Consider the following 23,987-nt stretch of genomic DNA (forward strand, 5'->3'; position numbering starts at 1 on the left):
CAAAACTCCCTGAGTTGGGCCACAGTGTACGTTTCTAGATTTTCTAGTACAAACTCCATCTTGCCCACTCAGGTTAGAGGACAGGTTTTGTGCAGTAACAATGGAGGGGGGTACCTTTAATAATACCTCCTCCCACCACCAGAGTAAATTTGGAAAAAACAAAAACCCACAATTAGGAAGGCCGCTTTTGAGAAAACTCCCGGTGTAGGCCTATGGACTACCCACAGTTATTGTTGAGTATGCGTAGGCACAGCTCTATCCCACCACTGAACACCAATTTATGTTGGAAACAGCCCACTCCCACTCCGCAGGGTGGTGGTGGACTCCCCGAACACACTGTGGTAGCTTGGCTCGAGTGGTCAGGAATCAGGCTCCGTGCTAAGCATACAACATACCCAAACAATAACCATGCGTGCATCCGTTCCAAAAACGACTCTACACCGTAAAAATTATGAAAATATCTTTCTTTATCTTTTTCTCTTAGTTGCTGATTAGAAAAATAAATAAGTCAATCACAATATGCAAATTTTAAATAGTGCAGGTCAAATAAATACTGTCTGAAGATTCAATAAATAAGGGTGATCATAAATATAAAGGACATAAATATAAGTGCAGGTAATACAGGCAATTAAATATTCTGAGGCAATAAATACTGTCACCAATAAATATTGTGCACCAACAAGTCCTGTGGACCAATAAATATAGTGAAGCAATAAATAGGTTAAACACAATAAATACAGTGCCCCCAATAAATAATTAAAAGTATACAGCAACACTCATGTAATCAGATCACTTTTCAATTCCTAAGGGCTGATTTGGCCCAGGCACAGCTTGTAGGGTTGTGGAAGGCTTGAGGGGTTCTACTCCCTGGCTGGGACAAGGCTGAGGCCTAAACTGAGGTAGATAAAGGGGGGAAATACCAGAGACCTGGCTCTCTCTCTCCACACAACTTCTCTAGATTAGTCCCAGTTCACCCCTGGCACAGTCAGGTTGGTTCCAGCACCTCCCTAGCCCCTTAGAGCAGTCTCTCAGGTCTCCACAGGGCCTTAGGCGCCCTCTACTCCACTTACTGCCCTTTTTCTGATGTTCCGACGCCGCTGGAGTCGTGTCGATGCCGTGAGGCGGTTCCGGTTCGGTCTCGGCGGCCTCGACACAATGTCAGTTCTAGACGACGCCGGTAGGCGGTTCCGGTCCGATGTCGGCGGCCTCGGTTCGATCTCGACCTCCGATTCGACGGCGTCGGGCAGTCTCTACTCGATGTCGACTTCGGGCGGCTCCGGTCCGATGGCGCTCTCGGCTTCGATGACGTCGGCCGGCCTGGCCTCGATGTCGACTTCCGGCGACTCCGGGGTGCGATCCTTACCCCCGACCTCCGGTGCTCCTCCTCTCAGGTTCCGGGCGACTCCGGAGTGCGATCCTCACTCCCGACCTCCGGTACACTTCACCTCGGTCTCCGACGACTCCGGAGGCGGACTTCACTCCTCCGATGACGCCGCTCACTCGACCTCGGTTAACTTCCTCCTCGACCTTTGGTATTCCTCACGACCTCCGTCGGCGCCCTCTCACGACCTCAGGCGGCTCCGGGTACGACGTCTGCTTCTTCAGTCAGCGCCGCTTCTCCACCTCGGGCTCCAGGTCTTAGGCTACTCGACGCCGGACTCCAGGGAAACCAGTTTCCAGGTCAGGATCTTGCTGCTTTCTGCTTCTAAGGCCTGTTCCTGCTGTCCAGGTCCTTAGGATGAGTTTTTCTGGCTTCTTCCCACACAGGGCTACAGGCTGGGATCCATCAGTAGGGACAAGTATCAAGGGTGGGTTTATGGACCCCACTCCAGGCACAAGTTTCCACCCCTGCTGCTTCACTCCTTCCTCCTTCACTGTTGTGCTCCTCTCTCTTCACCAGTCAGGTGCCAACTGCCAGCTCCAACTGCCAACTCTCTCTCTTAGCTTCCCCACATTCTAAACCTCCTCCAACGGTCACAGGGTTCTGGAATGTTCTGGAAGGTGCTAGTAGGTTCCAGTGGATGCTGGTGATGTCACAGGTGGCCACCATTTTGTGCTCCAGGCCCTCAGACAGAAGTTTCAGGGGTAGCTAAAATGGCTCCCTGAATCTGCAGCAACACTAAAAAGTCTGGTGGTTCCCAAAAAGGAAAAATTCAAACAGGGTTTGAGGCAAAAGTGGGACAAAATAAATAATGATGAGGAGGGACCACCCAAAGGGCTGACAGGTCTAACACAGTAGACATATTATCTTTTGCATAGATCATTCCAAGTAGACATGTCTTTTGAAATCCTACTTATGACACTTCAGCAGTCTCATCATTGCCTAGAAAGCCTAGGTCCCAAAGATTTCAATGACATCTGTCTTAAGAAGTGATGTTCAAGGAATTGTAGTGATAGTCGAGGAATTGTGCTCAACACCACCAAACAAAATAAGTTTATCTGTTCATGACATCAGAAAGCCCAAGAGTAAACTGGTGTTCCAAGAAGTGTAACTCACCGGCAATAAGTAAGACTGTACTGCGGGTATGAGATACTGGGGAAATATGGGAGATTCCAAGACTAAGGAATGAAACTCACACCAAGTATGTGAGACTTCTTCTTTGAGACCAAATTACTGAGACCGTATCTTTTCCCCTATGCATTCTCTCAACTGTAGGTGCTCCCCCATTTGTGTGTGTATCCTCTGGTGCAATGCTATTCTCTGCCCTCATTTGCCATTTGGCACGGTAAAATCCACTTCTGTTTTCAATTGTTCGACCCTAACCTGTGTAGTTGTACTGATGCTCCTCCTGTGCTCACTGCTCATATGGCAGGCCTCTGAGAGCTCCTATCTGGTTAATGAGGCCATTCCTCTGATAGAGACCCTTCTGCAATAGGTGAAATTGATGGTGGGGGGGGGGGGGGGGAGGAAAATGAAACACACTAGGAGCTTTGTATAATAGAAATATTCTAAACCCATGATGCCTCTATGTACCCCTCGCCACCCAATTTGGTATCACAAGTCTCAATGGCACAACAACCTAACACTCTAGAAACCCCAGAAGAGTTTCAATGCCCCAATACAAGCCCATTGTACTGCCCCCAACATCATATGACTTTCTTTCCCAAAATCCATGCAACTCTTCAGTCCAGAAAGCAAATATGTCTTCGGCAGCCAGCAAATAAAGATCATACGATTCCCACAAAAATAAACATACTCCTGCTGTAAAACTCACAAAATCTTCCTTCCACAACTTCTAATAAGTCACACTGCTGTAACATAATGGCGTACATAGACTAGTTCCTACTCCAAAACCCAAAATGTCTTCTGCAGCCAAAAAAGATAACAGCATGATTCTTCTTGCCTTGACATAATAACATTATTACATATGGAAGATGTATAGCTTTTCATTAGAGGTGGGTGAGCACTTGAAAGCTCAAGCCTGGCTCAAGCGAAACGCCTGGTTCTGTCTCGGTTCATGGTATTCTTGGACCCTCAAGCCCAAAAGCAGGCAAGCCTGGCCCTTCCCAAAGTGACCTTTCATCCCCTGTGGACTCCAACTAATTCTTCTCCGCAAGACAAAGTGCAGTGGCTTGCTAATTTACACCATGTTTTCACACTACTCTTACTTTTGTTGGAAATGTATCTCACATCTTATTGCCGCCAACGAATGTGAGAGATACATTTCAGAAAAAGGGAAAAGTAGTGTGCACCTGCTGTTGTTTCCAGCTGCTGCTTTGGAACATGGGAAATTAAGTTTGAGTCCCGGGGTTGGCTCAACATCCTGTGTTTCTGGGCAAATCACTTAATCTCATCATGCCCAAAAAAATCTATCTGACCTTGTATAATGTAACTGGTGATCATGTAAAGCACTCCAGTACCAAGAGGCGAGTTTGTGTTCTTTAAAACTAGGGGGGGAGGGGGGGGGGGGGGGGGAGAGTTAACATGTACTGCCCCTTCTAGACTAGTGAGGTCAGACCTCAGAGATTCCAATCAAACATTCTCTGTGTACCCTGGGAATCAAGCCTCTAGCTAGCCTCGACCTATAAGGCCAGCTCAGGCTCTTTAGTTCAGGCACAGTATATGCAGGGCTGGTCTTTGCTTAGATTGCGTCTTGTGTGATTTTAATGAGTGGGGCAGGGCCTTCGTTTTGACAAGTCAGGTCTCCTCCACCGCACCTGAATCATCTAGTCAGGTGTTAAATTAGAGGTGGGAGGCCATGAACGCGGGGCAATAGTAAAAAGAAGGAAGGGAGGGGAAGGGAAGGGAAAAGCTCCATTAGTATTGACAAGTACTACAGTGAACTCTACACTTCAAAAGCTTTGAAGGCAAAAGGAATTTGATTTTTGTTGGTCTACTCTACTCTCAGCAGTTGTAAGTAACTTGTTTTTATTGTAGCGCAAAGTGGAGCAGTTTGCTTTTTCTGAGCGCTAACAAGTAAGTAGATTATCATTTTCCTAATTTAACAGCGCTCAGTTTGTTGGTATTTGAAAGGCGTGAAAAGCTGAGTTGGCTTTCTCTGCCTTTACCACCTCAACTCTTTGTGCACTAATGGCATGGTCATCCGGGTGGGTGACATGATGTGTACACATTCATGTTTAAAAACTTTTAATAAATGCCTCAAACTGCAGTGATATAATCTGATGCACTATAGTGACATTCTTCCCCAATGTTAAAGAAATAAAGCTGTTTACAGTTTGAAGATATGATCTTTGTTGCATGATTTACATGTGAAATCATTTTAGGGCTTGGCTAGTGCATGGGCTCTTAGAGCCCAGACAGACCCTTGGCTTGGATCGCCCTGTTAATTTCTTGACTCACCCACCACAATTTCCACTACACGCTTCAGCTGTTTTGAAGCAGCATAAATAACAGATGGTAGTACCATCAAATTAGTGGTAATCAATTTATCAAACTCCAGGAGTACGGAAGGGCGAGCTGAACTTGCCCTAATTCAAACTTATATCCAGTAGGTCAAGCCAGTTTCAACGACAGGGGTTTCACTTATGGATTCTTGCTGGTTTGACAGAAATGAGTCTAGATTTAACACATAGCACATGATCTGGCATATTCCTCCATCACACACAAGGAGTAGTCGTACTCCGATAATACAAGTCTTCTTTTAAAGATTTAATCCTAAAAACCCTAACACTTAAAGAGACTTACTGCATGAATAGCAAATAAACCACCTCCATAATACCTTTTGCCTATTTCATTTGGCTTTTAAATAGAAAAAGGAACAACCCAGTAACCTGGAATGGACAATAACTAAACAATAAACTGGTCCCTACAAGGGTAGTGTAGCTATCGACTACCATGGCAATAGTGTTATTTTAGGGAAAGTAGAAAAAACTCTCACGAGTACGTTTCAGTAATGCGTTTTAGTGCATTTATTTATGCATATCTTATTTATAAATATATTGATCAATTCACACAGTATAACATCATACTTATACAAGGTGCTCCTAAAGAGTGACGGCGCAGTGAGTGATATATAGCGACTGAAAAGTGCATTTGTGCTATGCACAGCATATATACATGTGGCTGATAGGGACAACAGATTGTTTTGAAGTCGACACCCATGAAACGAGTGTTGACATCCAGCATCAAGATTCTTAAAATCACAGTCCACATGTGTTATTTGTCGGCATATCGACCCCTCTACTTAGCTGAGCACGGGCAGCGTTTCATTTGCATTCACACAAACTGAATAAAGAGCTCGCCTTAAAAGGGGCCTCTCACTTCACTTTGGATGATTAATGCAGCCATTGCTCACGCTGGTTTAAAATTTCGGACCCAATATTACCTCATGCTTGTTTTCTTGAAGCAATCTGAGGCTTGTTTAAATGCATCCCCATTGTAGGTGAAACAATGGTATACTGTCATATCCAGCTTTACCATTTTTTGAATACCTTGGTTGTGCAAACAAAATTTTGAAGTGGTCTTTAGGAACTATGTGACACTTCTACATATATGGGACTTTCAATGTCCAAAGAAAATTAGGGCATACCAAATATCTACTTTGAAGTTGGTCCAGGACAAACTGTCTGACATTTATTTGATTGATGAAATTTATGTCCCAATCCTTTGGTGTCTCCGTTTTAGATAATTCTCGTCCTGATGATGACCCCGTTCTAAAAGCCTACGTTGAGGAGTCGAAACATCGAGAAATAACATGTGGACAGTGTATTTAAGAATCTTGATCTTTGATGTCAAAACTCATTTCATGGGTGTGGACTTCAAAACAATCTATTGTACCCATCAGCCACATGTATATATGTTGTACATAGCAAAAATGCACTTTACAATCGCTATATATCACTCTTGCGCGCCCTTACTCTTTAGGAGAACCTTGTAGAAATATTATAGTATACTGTGTGAATTGATCAATGTAAAGCAGCTGCATTCTACTCACTAAACGAACAACGTCTTACCGAATTGCTTGTGGGGTATTGAAGGTTCCAGAGGCCTCTGGACCACTGCTTTCATCCTCTTCCTCTAGCTCGTCATCTTTTCGGATGTGAATGCCAGGCCCTTCCTGAAACTGGAGAGAGAAGGCACATTACTCAAGCCTGGTTAAATATGTGTTAGAGGCAATGTACTAGTATTCTGTATATGAACAAAGAACTTGACAAGTTAGCGGAACAGAAACCTTTTCTTGCGTTGAATTAGGATATCGCAAAACTAAGCGATAAAACAAGCAATTAATCACAAACACAATTCCAATAATCTCTAATAACAACAAAATTATTTTCAGGAGTCAGGATTTCTGAGAGTGTGTAGTACCCTATTTGTCACCAACTGGTGACCTGAAGCAGGAAGAAGCAAAAATGAAAGCAAAACCAAACACCTCTTCCCCTGCCACACAACCCCCAAAAACAAAAATTCGAATTATTGAACGTTAGTCTTCTTTTACCTTATACAAGAGAAAACAGAAACCCCTTTACAAAGACTAACACTGCAGTCAAGTGGTGCACAATGACAACAAAGAAACCTGTTTGAGTAAACAGTTTGCGATGAAGGAGATCACTTTGTTTGGGAGTTTGCAGAAGATAAATTGCCATCCAGTCCAAAAACTAAAGAACTCAAGCAGGTGAAGCAAGGAAATAAAGAGTAACAGATCATGGCATAAGAGATTAGCAAGTATACTAGACATGAAGCGGTCCATGAATTGTAAGTAAAGGCAAAACATCAGGTTAAAGTGACAGAGAATGTGAAAACGCCAGTTGCAATATAACATTTTAAACTATAAAAAAAAGACAACTGAAATTTATCGGTTATAGTTAACTGAAGAAACTATAACTTAAGCACTTAAGTCCCAAAAACGTGCGCCTTCTAGAAAGACAATGTTAACAAAGCTGCCCAAGATCACATATGGGGACAGAGGATAAGGGAGTCCCCAAGGTAGCGAAAAGTCGCAGCTCATAAATGACAGTCACTAACACTCATACATTCATACCAAAGGAGATGTGAGCTAAAGCACTACGGAGTTTGATATGGTAATATTGAAACTCAGTACGTTTCTCAAGCCGAACTGCTGTTACAGGTACTGTCTGCAAAATATCCATAGTTAGGACATGCATACAAGGGCAGCATCTTTGGAGCAGATAACTTTGGTGATCTTCTAAAAGAGAATACTCATGCTGGATGAGAGACACCACCTACCATGCCAGCAGCGCCCGCGAATCTTAATGATCATGCAGTAACACGCAAACAAGTAACAGCAATGGTGGGGAACTCAGTACACAGCCATGACAGACAACAAGCTAGAGTGAAGTAGTGATTATCCTGAAAGAACAGAACACTGAGAATGTTTGGCTGAAAGCAAGCAGACGTCACACTAGTAACTAAAACGGCAGGAATCAGAAAGCAGCACCTTGGAATCAAGGTTTGAACAAAAGAGTGCTGAACATTGGTTGTTCAGGAAATATGGATGCTCAGAAAGACAGTGGCTAGTTCAAGCAATAAGGATAGACTGCTGCACAGTGCATGTCCAGGAATCAAGAATTTGCTGTGAGGTAAAGGTTGAATGATACAAATACGAGTTCAGCCGTTTTTGTATCTATCTGATAAATTTGTACACCGTGGTCTGTGGAGTTTTTCCATAACTTTTGCAAACCTTTTGTGTACGTGCTGACTTGTGCATATTCTTGTTCGCCATGCCCTACAACCTGTACTCCTTTGGATTTAAGTGGACAAGAGTGGCATTATCAAGGTTGCAAGTGTACACTTTCCACAGCTGAAGCAAAAGACTGGATGCTTTCGAAACAGTGGTTCGGCCAAGTGGCAACACTGAATCAATGAACCTATTGCAGCCATCACTGGGTCTTGTTGGGCAGTGGCTGCTGATTACCTGGTTCTTCCTGAGCACTGCAGCTGTGGGAGATGAGAAGTGTGAAAGGCGGGTTGCAATTTCTATTGCTCAGGTGAGGACGTTTCTAGGCAGGGCCTTTCTTTTCACATGTATGAGTGCTGCTGCACGAAGGATGAATAACAGGATGAATAACAGATGATGCAGGCTCTCAAACATTATTGTGCCTTTGTTGTGGGTGCTCAGTCTGGAGGCAGCCCGGTGCTACCTGTCCTTAGAAGCATTACTTTTACATACATTCTCTAAAACAGACTGATATCCTTTGTTCCAGCTTCCTGATCACCAGAAGGAACGGGGAAGCATCTCAAGCACAAACATTCAAAGTACAACATTCCTGTTTGGTGGCTTCCTTACATCGGTTTATGAGAAAATGACACCCTACTTATTTCACTCCATTGGGGGGGGCACACACACACACAGGGGTACTCATGGCATACAGTCAAATTAGAATTTTCACACATCCAAACGGTGTTGTTTCCTTTGACAGTTGTGCATGCTCTCTCAGAAAGCCTCCACAATATTCCTAAAAACCCTAAATGATAAAATAAACGATGTAAAACTTCAAATTGTTGACTCTTCTTTTTCTTCAAAAGACCCTCTTCCTTCCTTACCATCCTCTCTCTGAGTACAATCTAATCTACGTTATGTGTGTGTTTGTCTTAATCTCTACTATTATACCTCTGAAAACTGCCCACACTTTATTTCAAAGATCACAACCTCTTCCTTCCTTTGCCTGTTCCCAATCTCATACCCTCTCACCTATAACTAAATTCATCCTTTGACCCTCTCATTGTTATTTCTATTGCAGCCTTACTCCAGCTCACACCCACTTTATTTTAATTAAGCATGTGAACTATTCTGCAGCTCTCACTATATTAAGTCACCTTGACTATATGCAGCCTCTTCTAAGGCTCCTCATTTTTGGTTGGTCGCCCTGTGCCACCCACAATTCCGATCTGTCATGTTTGATTACACTCATGCTATGCCACCTCCTTACTAACTGCACTATTTCACCAGGTACCATCCTCTTGCGCTCCATCTTTACTTACATTACACTCCCTGCACCACAGTGTTAGTTGTCCACACTGTTGGTTCCATTCACAATGGGATCTCTTCTGCAGCTCTCTATTTTAAGATCCATAAGTCCTGTATCGCTACCTTCACATTTCCTCGTCTTTAATTCCAGTCACTCTATGTTCCCTCCTCCGCCTGTCTTTTTATTTGCATTCACCTTTTGTTCTCCTCTACCGCTCACCCATTTGTACTCATGAAACCCACGATTCATCTCTTCCCTACTGTGTTACCTTTACTGCTTTCCCAATCTTCACCTCCATTCCGTGTATGCCCATTCTTTTCCCTCTCGTCTTTAGTTCAATCCCTTGTACTCTCTCTTTCTGTTTCATCTTTCTTCACTTCACTCAGCGTCCTCTTCTGCCAAACTAGAAAACACTTTGCTGCGGTTTCCTACTTTGAACAAACTTCACCATGAACCTCCTCCTCAAAGTCTCACTGTTCTCTGAAATGAATCATGCTGGTCCTCTGCATACCACTTATGATTAATACGTGATTTACAATGTGCTGAATGCCAGAAGCACCCTGCTGCCACATGCTATTAACAGAGGTCGGGCTATAGAGTGGAAGCATTGGAAAGGGCACCCTGCTCTTAACCTGCAGATTCAAACACAGCTGCAGCCCCAGGCGATGGTAGCCAGGCAACCCACCAGAAAACCTAATTAAGTTTCATGGTGCTTTAGTTGCTAAAATAATTATATTTGTATAAACACTTATGTACAGCGTCCAATAAATCAGATTTCTAGTGAGTCATCATATCAATACTGAACTTTGCAACAAGAATTTATACACAAAACAGAAAAGTGAAAATGAACCGTTCCCAGAAATTCAAGGTAAACCTATTTCCTCCTAGTGCCGAAAAATATAAAAATTAGCACAATCTCCAATTACGGGCATATGCAGAAACTGTGAAAGAGTAGCTGGAAAGTCCAACACAACATATAGGTTAAATGTATTTTTTTTTTTAAATAAATATTACACACGTGTCTCTAAATCTAAATGCTTACCACAGTAAATACTGGTTAAAGCTGGGTTTTATTATTTGTTTGTGAACGGAGATAATTGGACGTGTTCTTATCTTGAACGCACGAAATATTGCACACAATAAAGTAACCTACCAAAAGTTGCCATGCACTTGGCTGGAGAGACATAGCAGCCTCATGGGAGGGGGGAAGGAATGCAGAGATAAGAAAATGATGATGAAAATCAGCAGTGGTACATGCCAATATCAGGACAGCTATTCATGGAAACAAGCAAACACAATCAGATGTCATGTGACAGCTTCACAGAGAAACAAGACACTACGGGCCCAGAGCCTGAATACGTTGCACACCTATGCGGTTGGTTGTATTATTCCCATTCCTATTGGATGCTCCTGGCCGCTCCTGGGTGGACTCCTCCGTGTAGAAGTCATCACCAGTGGGATAAGGGCCACTCCTAAGGGAGGTTGCCTGCCACTCCTGTTTGACTCTTTGTATACAATCCAGCTGATGGAAGATTGCACCTTCTCTTGGTAACACCCTTTGGAAATGGGCAATTTACTATGCTTCATAATCACAGTGGATTGATTGACTGCTATCGATCCCAACAAGGATGATATGGATCTGAAACCACAACCACATGTATTCAAATACTTTCCCTCGAGCGCATGCTGAGCAGCACATGTCCTTTGACACTATTTGCACTCTCTGTCATACAAGCACATCGTCAAAATACTGTCTTCTTAAGCCACAAAGCACTTACACCAACCCCACCCGTCCATTCAATACCATGTACCAATACCATGCTTCAATCCAACAATACCATGCTCATGCATTTATAGCACTCACCCATTCTTGCCTTGAATTCACAAATAAGCACAGTGACAATATACAATGAAGCACAACTCTGGGCTTCATGCACAAAATCCAACCATTACTCTGAGAGGCCACTTGACAGACAGCATTCGATCTACTCTATTCTCACAGTGTGGTGTGTCTCGAATGAAGTTCTAGACAGCGCAACAGAATTTAGCAGCGGGGCAATAGGTGCAAGAGAAATAAAAATATCAGAGACAGGACAATAATACAAAATACAGGAATAATTCAACTTCTTGAACTCACATTTTCTTCAAAATGGAGTGGTGGCGCCGATACAGACCTGCATTCTCAGAGTGCTTTGCAAAGATTCGTAAGGCAAGGTGCTTTCCATTAACAGAGGGCACCTTAAGTAGTTTTGAGGCCAAACAGCTACTTAAGCACTACTAGCAGACAACTCAAATTAAAATGGCAGGGCTCACCTCAGAAGTGCCACTACCTGGTTAAGTATTCTAGGCAGATTACAGGGCTCTTGCTCTTTAGGTCGAAGCCTATTAGACAGAGCAGCAGCCTTGCCATGGAGACATATTGGGGACAAGTCGAGAGGTGACCTACTAATGCATTCAGCCCTTTGCTTACCATTGGCTTTTTGTTTTGTCATAAACTTTTGCTTACTATCTATTCACTGGCTTTATTTCTTAAAGGTCATCTGGCTTGCGTTTGTCCCTCTCATGAAGCATAGCCTTTTTAACACTTCTCTGATTGGCTTCTCTAGCGCTTATGCCAGTGTCTGCTTTTTGGGCACTTTTATTTTGTTTTTTGAGAAGCGCTCCATAGGAGAGCATCTGTTTTCCACCTGTCACCTTTTCTCCCCACCACTATCCACTTTATTTTCGTTTAGTGCCATTCAACGGAGATTGAGACTTTACAGCGGTCAGTCAACCAGCTTGCATTTATTTTTTTCTGCTGGTTTATATAGAGCGATCTAGACCTGAAGATACTGGAGTATTTTACATGAGCACAAGTTACGTTACAATAGGTCGTGTTCCCCAGTTCCACAGTCGGCGGCTCTGGCCAGAATGCCATATCCTCTCCCCCATCTGCATACACTAAGTCCAACGCTGTGAGGCTGCAGTGTCCACAATGCAGGAGCACAGCCAGACTACTTAACAGTTGTGGACTTTAACTTTTCTGCAGCAATTCAACTGGGCGCAAACCTAAGCTCCAGCTTCAAAACGATCTGAAGCTCATGAGGCAAGCTTGAGCAAGGCTTGAGATAGTGAGGAAACCTTCCAAAATACTTCATCCCCCAGCTGACATCCCCCCACCCTCCAGAGCCTGAGACAAGCAGCTCTCGGATATCATAGCATCATCCACTGACCAGTAAGTGTCCCAGTAGGCTGGAAGTATTTCTCAAGGATGCTAAAGCAAAAGCAGGCGCTTGCAGGTTCACATTGAGGCATTGCCCCAGTTAAATGCTTCTGCTGTTTCTCAAAACTGAATAACTTCACTACTAAACGCTTCATATTCTGAATCAGGATTATTTACAAAAAGCCCTGTTAACTGCAAACCTTCAAGAGCCTGTGGGCAAATGGCTCCTTCTTTGAAGAGTCCGTTTACACTGTTGAAACAACTGTTGCTTTAAGGTGGTGCTTTTTATACTTAGGACTGACCCTGAAGTGTCTACATTAGGCGACACCTGCATTGTCACCTTGCTTGATTACGCTGCCTTTTACATGCACAACAGGATGTAAAAGGAGGCATCACCCTCTATGTCCGCCAAAGGGCTATTTTTACCCAGAAGCCTGTGCTTTTTCAAAGGTATATATTTATTAAACGAAACACCTGTTTGCCTAGTACATTGCTATTAAGTCACTATTCAGGCTGGGGCTCAACTCATATATAAAACTTTCCTTTCCGGACTTCTTACCTATATGAACTTTTCCCAGCGAAAGTTCTCTTTAACTGTCGCTCCCAGAGTGGCAGCCTGTGGGCCCTTGGCACTCTGGGCATAAACTGTATTGTGCCCAAACTATTTTAAAATAGTGTACCATGCATTTTGCAGCAATGGGCACACTTGTTTATTGGGTTCACCAATCATTGCAAAACAAAATTGGACATAGCTTTCCAGAAGAACAAGTCGTATTGCACATACGGAAATTGCCTAAGCATTCTCCTCGGTGCTTTAAAAACAAGTATTGGCACAGGTAATAGGTTTCAACTACTCAAGAGCTATTGGCTTTGTCAATGTTTTGTTTAGGACTTTCGTTCCTTTGGCCATGACGCACTAGATCCATGCGGCTGTACAACATGGCTAAAACACAATGACAAACCCAAAAGGTCTTGCAATGGTGAGACCTTCTGGCTTTGCCAATGCTGTTTTTATTGTCGCAAACATGCAGCTGACCATCTTGAGGCATATAAAAGTTTAAATACTGACTGATGCCATAAATGTTCCAGGATATATTAAATGTGTCAAAAGCTGTAAATCTGGTTGGAAACTGGAGATATGGTAGATCCTCTGAAAGGATTGTTCATGAGGAAAACTGATACTCACAACTGACTTCTGTCAGTGGATCAGAGTGGACGATCCATGTAAGTACACCAGTGAGCCATGCTGTACACCAGTGTGACTGCTGTTCAGCATGGCTAAAAAATACTGGTGTAGAGGATAGTGTGCATACAGTGGAATGGCAAAGAGTGGAGTGGTGTGGCATGCAGGGTTGTGTACTGGAGTGGCATAGAGTAGAGTTGACTGGTGTAGAAGTACCATGGGATAGAGTGTTGCAGAGTATAGTGGTCTAGAGTGCAGTGGCATAGTATTCAGCGGCATAAATGTAGCGGTGTAGAATGCAGTGGCGTAGATTTGAGTGTTGAATAGTACAGTGGTGTAGAGTGGTGTGATGCAGAGTGCAGTGGCGAAGAGTGCATTAGAATAGAGTAGAGTGTTGCGGAGTGCATTGGCATAGAGTAGAGTGTTGTAGAGTAGAGAGGCGTACAGTGAAGTGGCCAAGAGCGCATTGGCGTAGAGTGTTGCAGAGTAGAGAGGAGTAAAGTGACCTGGCAAACAGTGTATTGGTATAGAGTAGAGAGGTGTAGAGTAAAGTGGCGAGAAGTGTAGTGGTGCAGAGTGGCGTAGAATGCAGTGGTGCGCAATGGTGTAAAGTGGCGTGGTGCAGAGTAGAGTTCAGTGGCGTAGAGTGGTGAAGAGTACAGCGGAGTGGCGTGGAATGGTGCAGAGTAGAATGGAGTGGAATACAGTGGAGTATGCATGCTGTGGCAGACATACAGTTTTACTAATAAAACTATACAGTGCACAAACAATAATATGTGGAAATGGGCTCACCTAGTTACTGATTTGTTCTGATCATATTAAAGTATTTGTTTCCAAAACACTTCAGAATTAACAAAAAAGGTGTTTCATTTCTGTACCTAATTCTGAAATACCTGCAGTTTATTTAAATGCTGTTGTGTGCTAGAAAAACAAGCATTGAAAATGCAATAGGTCTCGCCCTCGTTTAAGTTAAAGCATTTCTGTTTGTAATTAGGTTGCTTTTTAACTTTGCTTTTATTAGTGTTTTTCAAACTTTCATGTACATAACATGCATATGTATGCATATATGTATATGTATGCATGCATTTATATTTGCATGTATATAGATATGTAGATGTATATATATGTTTATATATGTATGCATACACACACACATATATAAATGCATATGCATATATATATACACAAATACAATGGGGATTGGACGAAGGCAAAATTCTTTGCCCTTGATACCATCCCCAAAAACCACAGAGGTGGAAACAGAATACAAGCTTTACGTAGAACAGAATCAAGGTTCATCTTGCGGGCTGGTAGTGTAGCTCCGTTTGGGATGAACAATGATGAAGAGATGCATGTACATCTATAGAATGAATAATTAAGAAGAATGAAGCCTCCTGTTGCACCTTTTAGAAAGTTCTTTTCACAGAAGTTTAGATTTTATTTTGTTTGTTGTTTTACATCATGTCACTTACCCCATCCCTGTAACATGTTTTATTTTTTGTATCCTTTCACGTTGATATGACGCATGTGATATATATAGAATGTCAAACAGAGAGATGTACACCCTGTCTTAACTTAATCTTCGATGACCTTTAATGCAGAGACTATTGTAGATTTGTTTCCCTGGACTATGACCTTAGAAATCCAATATTGAAATGAGAACATGAACATGTACTTTTACTTCTAAAAAATCTTTCCTTTTCTTCTTCCCCATATACTGAACATTTGGAGCTCATGATCACCACTGCTACCGTTAAGAGCTACGAGCACGGAGTTTTAGATGTTTTTTAAAACAATCACAATCTCCTTTTCTATATATTGGTCCTGGGTAATGTCTCATGATCAACATATTTAGGACTGTATTCTTTTGATTTTGTTGTTGGGGATATATATAGGGATAATTAGTATGGATGTTTATTTCTCTTGTAATTAATTGGGAGTACTCAAATCTGTATACAGTAGGGTACTATACTAGAGTGGTCTGCTCTTTATTCAAACGACAGATGATATAGGGACTTGCATAATGGGTACTTTACTCTAATTGTTCTGCTCGAATTGAACAAAGTCACCACTGTCGAGGGGTAGAGAGTAGAGGGGTAGTAGAGGGGGGCAGAGGGGGGGGGGTTAGAGAGGGGGTAGAGGGCTGGTAGTAGGGTATTGGGGTAGTAGTGGGGTATTGGGGTAGTAGAGGGGTAGTGGGGTATCGGGGGGAGTAGAGGGGTATTGGGGTAGTAGGGTAGTAGAGCGGTGGTAGTGGGGTGGTAGTGGTGTAGTAGAGGGGTAGTGGGGTGGTAGTGGGGTAGTGGGGAAGTGGAGGGGTAGTGGGTAGTAGTAGGGTAGTGGGGTAGTGGGGTAGTGGAGGGGTAGTGGAGTAGTAGAGGGGTGGTAGTAGAGTAGTGGGGTAGTGGAGGGATAGAGGGGTACTAGAGGGGTACTAGAGGGGTAGTAGAGGGGTAGTAGAGTACTGGGGTAGTAGGGTAGAGTAGTAGAGGGGTAGTAGTGGGGTAGTGGGGGAGTAGTGGGGTAGTGGGGTAGTAGGGAAGTGGGGTAGTAGGGTAGTAGGGCTGAGGGGTAGTAGGGGGTAATAGGGTAGAAGAGGCGTAGTAGGGTAGTGGGGTAGTAGAGCGGTAGTGGGGTAGTAGAGGGGTAGTGGGGTAGTAGAGGGGTAGTAGGGTAGAAGGGCAGTGGGGTAGTAGGGTAGTGGGGTGGTAGTAGGGTGATAGTAGGATAGTAGGGTAGAGGAGTAGTAGAGGGGTGGGGTAGAGGGGTAGTGGAGTAGTAGAGGGGTGGGGTAGAGGGGTAGTAGGGGGTAGTAGAGGGGTAGTGAGGTAGTAGAGGGGTAGTGGGGTAGTAGAGGGGTAGTGGGTTAGTAGTGGGGCAGTAGAGGGGTGGTAGTGGAGGGGTAGTAGGGTAGTGGGGTAGTAGAGGGGTAGTAGAGGGGTAGTGGGATAGTAGAGGGGTAGTGGGATAGTAGAGGGGTAGTAGTGGGGTAATAGAAGGGTAGTGGGGTAGTAGAGGGGTGGTAGTTGGGTAGTAGAGGGGTGGTAGTGGGGTAGTGGAGGGGTGGTAGTGGAGGCGTAGTAGAGGGGTAATGGGGTGGTAGAGGGGTAGTAGGGGTAGTAGAGGAGTAGTAGGGTATTGGGGTAGTAGAGGGGGAGCAGGGTAGTGGGGGTAGTTGGGTAGTAGAGGGGTAGTGGGGTAGTAGAGGGGTAGTGGAGGGGTAGTAGGGTAGAGGGGTAGTAGAGGGGTAGTAGAGGGGTGGGGTAGAGGGGTAGTAGGGTAGCGGGGTAGTAGAGTAGTAGGGGTAGTGAGGTAGTAGGGTAGGGGGGTAGTAGGGCAGTGGGGTAGTAGTAGGGCAGTGGGGTAGTAGAGGGGTGGTAGTAGGGTAGGAGGGTAATAGGGTAGTAGAGGGGTAGTAGGGTAGAGGGGTGGTAGAGGGGTGGTAGAGGGGTGGTAGTGGGGTAGTAGTGGGGTAGTAGTGGGGTAGTAGGGTAGTAGAGGGTAGTGGGGTGGTAGAGGGGTAGTAGGGTAGTAGAGGGGTAGTAGCGTAGAAGAGCAGTGGGGTAGTAGAGGGGTAGTGGGGTAGTAGAGGGGTAGTAGGGTAGAGGGGTAGTAGAGGGGTGGGATAGAGGGGTAGTGGAGTAGTAGAGGGGTGGGGTAGAGGGGTAGAGGGGTGGGGTAGAGGGGTAGTAGGGTAGAGGGGTAGTAGGGTAGTAGAGGGGTAGTGGGATAGTAGAGGGGTAGTAGCGTAGAAGGGCAGTGGGGTAGTAGAGGGGTAGTGGGGTGGTAGGGTAGTAGAGGGGTAGTAGGATAGTAGGGTAGAGGGGTAGTGGTGGGGTAGTAGAGAGGTAGAGGGGTAGTGGGGTAGTAGGGTAGTGGGGTAGTGGGGTAATGGAGGAGTAGTAGGGTAGTGGTGTAGTAGGGGGGTAGGGGGTAGCAGGGTAGTGGGGTAGTAGAGGGGTAGTGGGGAAGTGGGGTAGTAGGGCAGTGGGATAGTAGGGTTGAGGGGTAGTAGAGGGGTGGGGTAGAGGGGTAGTAGGGTAGTGCGGTAGTAGGGTAGTAGGGGTAGTGAAGTAGTGGAGTAGTAGGGGTAGTGGTGTAGTAGGGAAGTAGAGTGGTAGTAGGGTAGTAGGGCTGTGGGGTAGTAGGGTAGTAGAGAGGTAGAGGGGTAGTAGAGAGGTAGAGGGGTAGTGGGGTAGTAGGGGGTAGTAGGGTAGGAGAGGGGTAGTGGTGGGGTAGTAGGGTAGTGGGGTAGAGGGGTGGTAGTGGCGTAGTAGAGGGGTGGGTAGAGGGGTAGTGGAGTAGTAGAGGGGTGGGGTAGTGGGGTGGTAGAGTAGTGGGGGTGGTAGTGGGGTAGTAGGAGGTAGTGGGGGGGTAGTGGGTAGAGGGGTAGTAGAGGAGTAGTAGAGGGTTAGTAGAGGGGTAGAGGGTTGGTAGAGGGGTAGTAGGGTAGTGGGGTAGTAGGGGAGTAGTAGGGTAGTGGTGTAGTAGGGTAGTAGGGTAGTAGAGAGGTAGCAGGGTAGTGGGGTAGTAGGGTAGAAGAGGCGTAGTGAGGTAGTAGAGTGGTAGTAGGGTAGTGGGGTAGTAGAGGGGTAGTGGGAAAGTGGGGTAGTTGAGGGTTAGTGGGGTTGAGGGGTAGTAGAGGGGTAGTGGGGTTGAGGGGTAGTAGGGTAGTATGGTTGTATGGTAGTAGGGGTAGTGGAGTAGAAGGGGGTAGTGGAGTAGTAGGGAAGTGGGGTAGTAGGGTAGTAGGGCTGAGGGGTAGTAGGGGGTAATAGGGTAGAAGAGGCGTAGTAGGGTAGTGGGGTAGTAGAGCGGTAGTGGGGTAGTAGAGGGGTAGTGGGTTAGTAGAGGGGTAGTAGGGTAGAAGGGCAGTGGGGTAGTAGGGTAGTGGGGTGGTAGTAGGGTGATAGTAGGATAGTAGGGTAGAGGAGTAGTAGAGGGGTGGGGTAGAGGGGTAGTGGAGTAGTAGAGGGGTGGGGTAGAGGGGTAGTAGGGGGTAGTAGAGGGGTAGTGGGGTAGTAGAGGGGTAGTGGGTTAGTAGTGGGGCAGTAGAGGGGTGGTAGTGGAGGGGTAGTGGGGTAGTGGAGGGGTAGTGGAGGGGTAGTGGGGTGGTAGTGGGGTAGTAGGGGTAGCAGGTTAGTGGGATAGTAGAGGGGTAGTGGGGAAGTGGAGTAGTAGAGGGGTAGTGGGGTAGTAAAGGGGTAGTAGGGTAGTAGAGGGGTGGGGTAGAGGGATAGTAGAGGGGTAGTAGGGTAGTGGAGTAGTAGGGGTAGTGGGGGAAGTAGGGTAGTGGGGTAGTAGAGGGGTAGTAGAGGGCTAGAGGGGTGGTAATAGGGGGGTAGTAGGGTAGTGGGGTAGTAGAGGGGTACTTGGGTAGTAGAGGGATAGTGGGGTAGTAGAAGGGTAGTAGGGTAGTAGAGGGGGACTAGGGTAGTGGGGTAGTAGAGGGGTAGTAGGGTAGTGGGGTGGTAAAGGGGTAAGGATAGGGTAGAGGGGTGGTAGGGTAGTGGGGCAGTAGAGGGGTAGAGGGGTAGTAGAGGGGTGGTAGAAGGGTAGTAGAGGGGTAGTACGGTAGTGGGGTAGTAGAGGGGTAGTAGAGGGGCACTGGGGTAGTAGAGGGGCACTGGGGTAGTAGAGGGGTGGGGGTAGTAGGGGGGTACTAGGGTAGTGGGGTAGTAGAGGGGTAGTGGGGTGGTAGGTAGTAGAGGGGTAAGGATAGTAGGGTAGGGGGGTAGTAGAGGGGTAGTGGGGTAGTAGAGGGGGAGTAGGGTAGTAGGGTAGAGGAGTAGTAGAGGGGTGGGGTAGAAGAGGGATAGTAGGGTAGTGGGGTGGTAGTAGAGGGGTAGTAGGGGGGGAGTAGGGTAGTAGGGTAGATGAGTAGTAGAGGGGTGGGGTAGAGGGGTGGTAGAGGGGTAGTGGAGTGGTGTGGTAGTAGGGGGTAGTAGGGTAGTAGAGGGGTAGTGGGGGCTAGTGGGGTAAAAGAGGGGTAGTAGGGTAGAGGGGTAGTAGGGGATAGTGGAGTGGTAGTGGGGTAGTAGAGGGGTAGTAGGGTAGTGAGGTAGTAGGGTAGTGGGGTAGTAGGGTAGTAGAGGGGTTGAGGGATGGTAGGGGGTAGTAGAGGGGTAGAGGGGTAGTAGAGGGGTGGGGTAATAGAGGGGTAGAGAGTGAGTACTAGAGAGTGAGTAGTATGCCAATGCCAAGTTACACGGCGCGCGTTTCAACAAAATAAATACAAAGTCATCAAACTACGACAAGCTCCGTACAAGAAACGGCATTCCCATTGCTAGAACACCAAAATGTGGCAAGCTGCGTACTTCCAAACCCTTCAAACCCCGTCAAGCTGCATACTTTCAAAGTCATCAAACCCCGGCAAGCTGCGTACTGAAAGAAGCCTTTTTAACAATAAAAACACACAAAAATGTGCACCAAGTTACACGGCGCACGTTTCAACAAAATAAATACAAACTCAGTGTAAGCGGCATTTTAAAGAAACGTGACGGTTAAGAATAAATAAATAACAACCATTTTCGTTGCTAGGACACCTTCCACCCCGTACAGGAAACGGTATTTTCGTTGCTAGGACACTAAAATGCAAAATGGCGTCGGGCTGTCCACAGTACCTACGGACTACTGACACGCGCATGCTGTTTGCTATGGATAAATGGCAAGAGCAGCCAGGTTTGTCCATGCAGACGCGTGCATGCAAGCCCTCGGCAGAATCGATTCCAAAAGGTACTCGCAATAGCAAATGCGGCGCATGACCTGCTTTCGCTAACCTACCCCATCAAGCATCCAGCAAGATCGACACACAAATCCTCTCACTTTGATGTCAGAGAAAGAAAAGTAAACACAAAGCTCCCTCAGAAGACATAGCCTGACATTTGACCTGTCTATGAATGCACAGCAAATGTGATAAGATAAGAACAAGATTTACAGGCCTGTTTACAGAAAGGCGCACTTGTGGAAGACAAGGGTAGTTGCAGTGAAAAGGCCTTGTTGCCTGAGAGGGATGAACTCTCGATGGACAGCCTAAAACAAATAAAGCCAGCAAATAGAAACCTAGAAAATGTGAGTTACAAACCACAAAGCAGATGGTAAGCAACGGTTGGAATGCACTTCCCAGGTAAGCTTTCTCAATGTCCCCCTTATCACATCACTCTAACAAAGAATGCAGAAGCTTCCTCTTTGTCAGGCTTTGCAACAGAGACAGAAACGCATCATGCTTTAACAGCAATTCAATGGATCCTTGCCCACAAAGAAATAAACTGCACACTGAATGGGCAGGCGCAGCTCCTCGACCAAATCCCTGGTCCACCATTCCTGATAATGTGCAACTTCCCCCTCAATGCCTTTTTGCACTTATCACCAGAAAAGGTGACGTAGATGTTTCAGTATCAAAACTTCAATAAAGGAGGCAGAGCCTTCTATGCAGTGACCTCTAACTTTGGAATTAGTTACTATCTGTTATCACAAAAACCACAGAATATAGGATATTCTGAAAAGGCATAAATATATAGTTAAATCGGCTGTACCCAGAATGATGCTCCTTATTTCTGATTTTCTGGTTCATGTGAAATAAAAAAAACAAGCATTGGCATAGCCAATAGGTCTCGCTTTTGGGACCTTATAAGTATTTAATTATGCAGCACAATATCCTTGGTGCAACAATATTAACTGTTGCATGGCTAAACACTTATAAGGTCCCAAAGGCGAGACCTATTGGCTATTCCAATGCTTGTTTTTTTTAGCTAACAACTGCAAGCATAACTAAAGGAAAGGACACAGCGCAACCCTATTCATAAAGATATGAATTTCAGGTGCCCCAGCTAGGTGTGCAGTTGTGAGACTAGGCCTTAATATATTCCAAGTCAAGAAAAACACTTTTTATGGTAAGAAATACAAATGAAAATAACAAATACCTGTAGAAAGAATGCATTTGGAAAAAGTGGTTGCAATTGGCACACCGATTTTCACTGAATGCAAACAAACCTCCTAATACTCAGTTGAATGACTGGGTGCCTGAAAACATCATAGATCCAAATGGAAGAATGACGCGATGGGGGGTCACCAAAAGAAAGGTCTATCTGCGGAAATGCTTACAACTGCAAAAAAGAGTCGACAATGCCGAGTCAGAACACCAACCACAAGACCAACGGAAGCAAGAGCAGGAAGAGGAGAACACTGCCTCAGGATGTCACAGTCCACAAATCATCCCCCAGAGCGTAAGTTAAGAAACTGTATGACATTGTCTATTGGACGGAAGCGCCACCTTCATCTGTGTGTTGCTTCACTTAAATGGCTCCATCTATACCGCAAGAGCCCCCATGGTACATGTAGGGAGCTAGGTCAGGGGGGGGGGGGGGGGGGGGGGGCTAACAATGGGTGCAGAGTCCAAAAGCACCGTCTGTGCAAAGCCCTTGCCCTTCAGCTTGTAAATAAAGACAGGCTGATTTGAATGGCCCCAAGAGTGACGGTCTTCCTTTATTAGGTCGAGACTATAGCACGAGAATTGATCCATTTTGAGAGACATTCTCAAGATAAACACAACTGCGCCCTTTTCAAGAAATAAACCATATGAGGAAGGTGCGTTTAGTTTCCAAATGACAGGTGTAACCAAGATTAGTCGCACAAACAAAATATGCCATCTGGTACGGGGTGACAAGGAGCAAACAAACTGCGAAATCCAGTCTTGAGGAGACCTTCAGAGGCGCATGAACTGTGACTGACCTAACATATGTTCTTGGGCAGAGCGGAGGAATATAACATGGGAACAGTGTTACCCCTGAAATATAGACAAATACCTTCAAGAGACTAATGTGGAAGGACATAAATAACTGTGTTAATGTAGTGTTCATATAGAAGGCTGTCATGGATGTTGCTGTGCAAAGTTCGAAGAATGGCCCTAGCCACTAACATGTAGTGCTCTGGAATCAAAGGCACCCCCTGTAAGCCAGTGTGTATTAGCTTGTTTTATATGCTTTCTCGTAACATATCCCCACCCACACCTCATGGTTATTGCTGTTGGAAGCACAAACCTCAGCGACAAAGCACAAGGTCTTCTCGTTGAATTGTACTAGTTTTTAGCCTATGGCATACGCAGTCTTATAAACAACTTTGCAGTACAGAAGTTTGCAGTGTCCCTTAACACTGAACCATTGGCAGTCCAAAAACCAAAATACGACCATTTTCCCTTACCGTTTCAAAGAGCTCCTCCATGAGTTCATTGACTTCCTTCTCTGCAGACAAAGAAAATATGTGCATTAAATGGTGTTTCCTTTACATAGACAACAGGGACGGAACTGCACAACTATAACATCTTTATGCTGGCACAATGATTAAACTTACTTGCTAGATCTTGACATGGCTTTAATTCTCAATTTTGCTAGAACTTGAGTGAGAAGAATAAAGCTTCCTAGTTAGTGGCATAGAAAGTTGTGTATAAGCCAGGCCAAAACTGAAGATTAGGCCATAACATGTAAAGATTAGGTATGTGTACACAACATTTATGGTTAACAACCCCTTCGAGATTAAGATCAACTTGGTTTTTTTGGTCTGTTAAGCTCTCCTGTCAGAAGGAAAATGTGCTAGCACCAGCATCTGAATGTTCATTCTTAATAAACCGTTTTAACAAGGGAATATGTAATTTAGAGATAACCAACTAGTAGCCCACCTTGATTATGAGGAGATGCTGTTTGATGTGGAATTTGGGGTTTTAGATTTCAAACCCTTGCCTCCATACTCGACCATATTGGGCGATTGTAGGATGCAACATAATAATGCTGGGTATTAAATGTAACTTTAGAAAATGCACATTTGCAATTACCACCAACCAGCATCACCAGAGTTTTCATTAACATGTTTCCAACGTGTTGGCACATCTTTAGGTTTTTTGTACTTTTTTCTCTGCACCCTCTGCCACAAAGAACTTTTCAATCATTCATATTTTGTCCCACCCCTCAACTCCCTTGAGAAACCAAACCCTACCACTATCAGCCTGAACCTACCACTCACAATCAATCCAGTTCTCTTTACAGTACCGGGTCTCGCAGAATTGTTCAATTTATGAACGGCAAAACAAATCCTCTCCTTCCAGTGTCAGCATTTGTGCTGTATTTAGCTCAACTCAGAATATCAAAGCAAACAATGACTGCCAGGGTTCCTTACACATTATTTCAATTACTGCTGTGTAGTTCTTCTGATCTAATAACGCCT

At 45.0% G+C, this 23,987-nt stretch overlaps 1 protein-coding gene across 3 annotated transcripts in view; it reads right to left on the bottom strand.

Annotated features, from left to right (window-relative positions):
* GON4L (gon-4 like) overlaps positions 1–23,987 on the bottom strand; it is a 246,766-nt gene that overhangs the window by 136,929 nt on the left and 85,850 nt on the right. For all 3 annotated transcript variants that reach the window (XM_085639371.1, XM_085639370.1, XM_085639369.1), the window contains 2 exons: positions 22,971–23,011; positions 6,415–6,524 (listed from right to left, as the gene is read on the bottom strand). In XM_085639371.1, the coding sequence (XP_085495497.1) occupies positions 6,415–6,524; positions 22,971–23,011 (151 nt within the window). The remainder of the gene's footprint in view (positions 1–6,414; positions 6,525–22,970; positions 23,012–23,987) is intronic.

This window comes from Triturus cristatus, chromosome 12, assembly GCF_964204655.1.
Source record: "Triturus cristatus chromosome 12, aTriCri1.1, whole genome shotgun sequence".
NCBI classification, from domain to species: domain Eukaryota; kingdom Metazoa; phylum Chordata; class Amphibia; order Caudata; family Salamandridae; genus Triturus; species Triturus cristatus.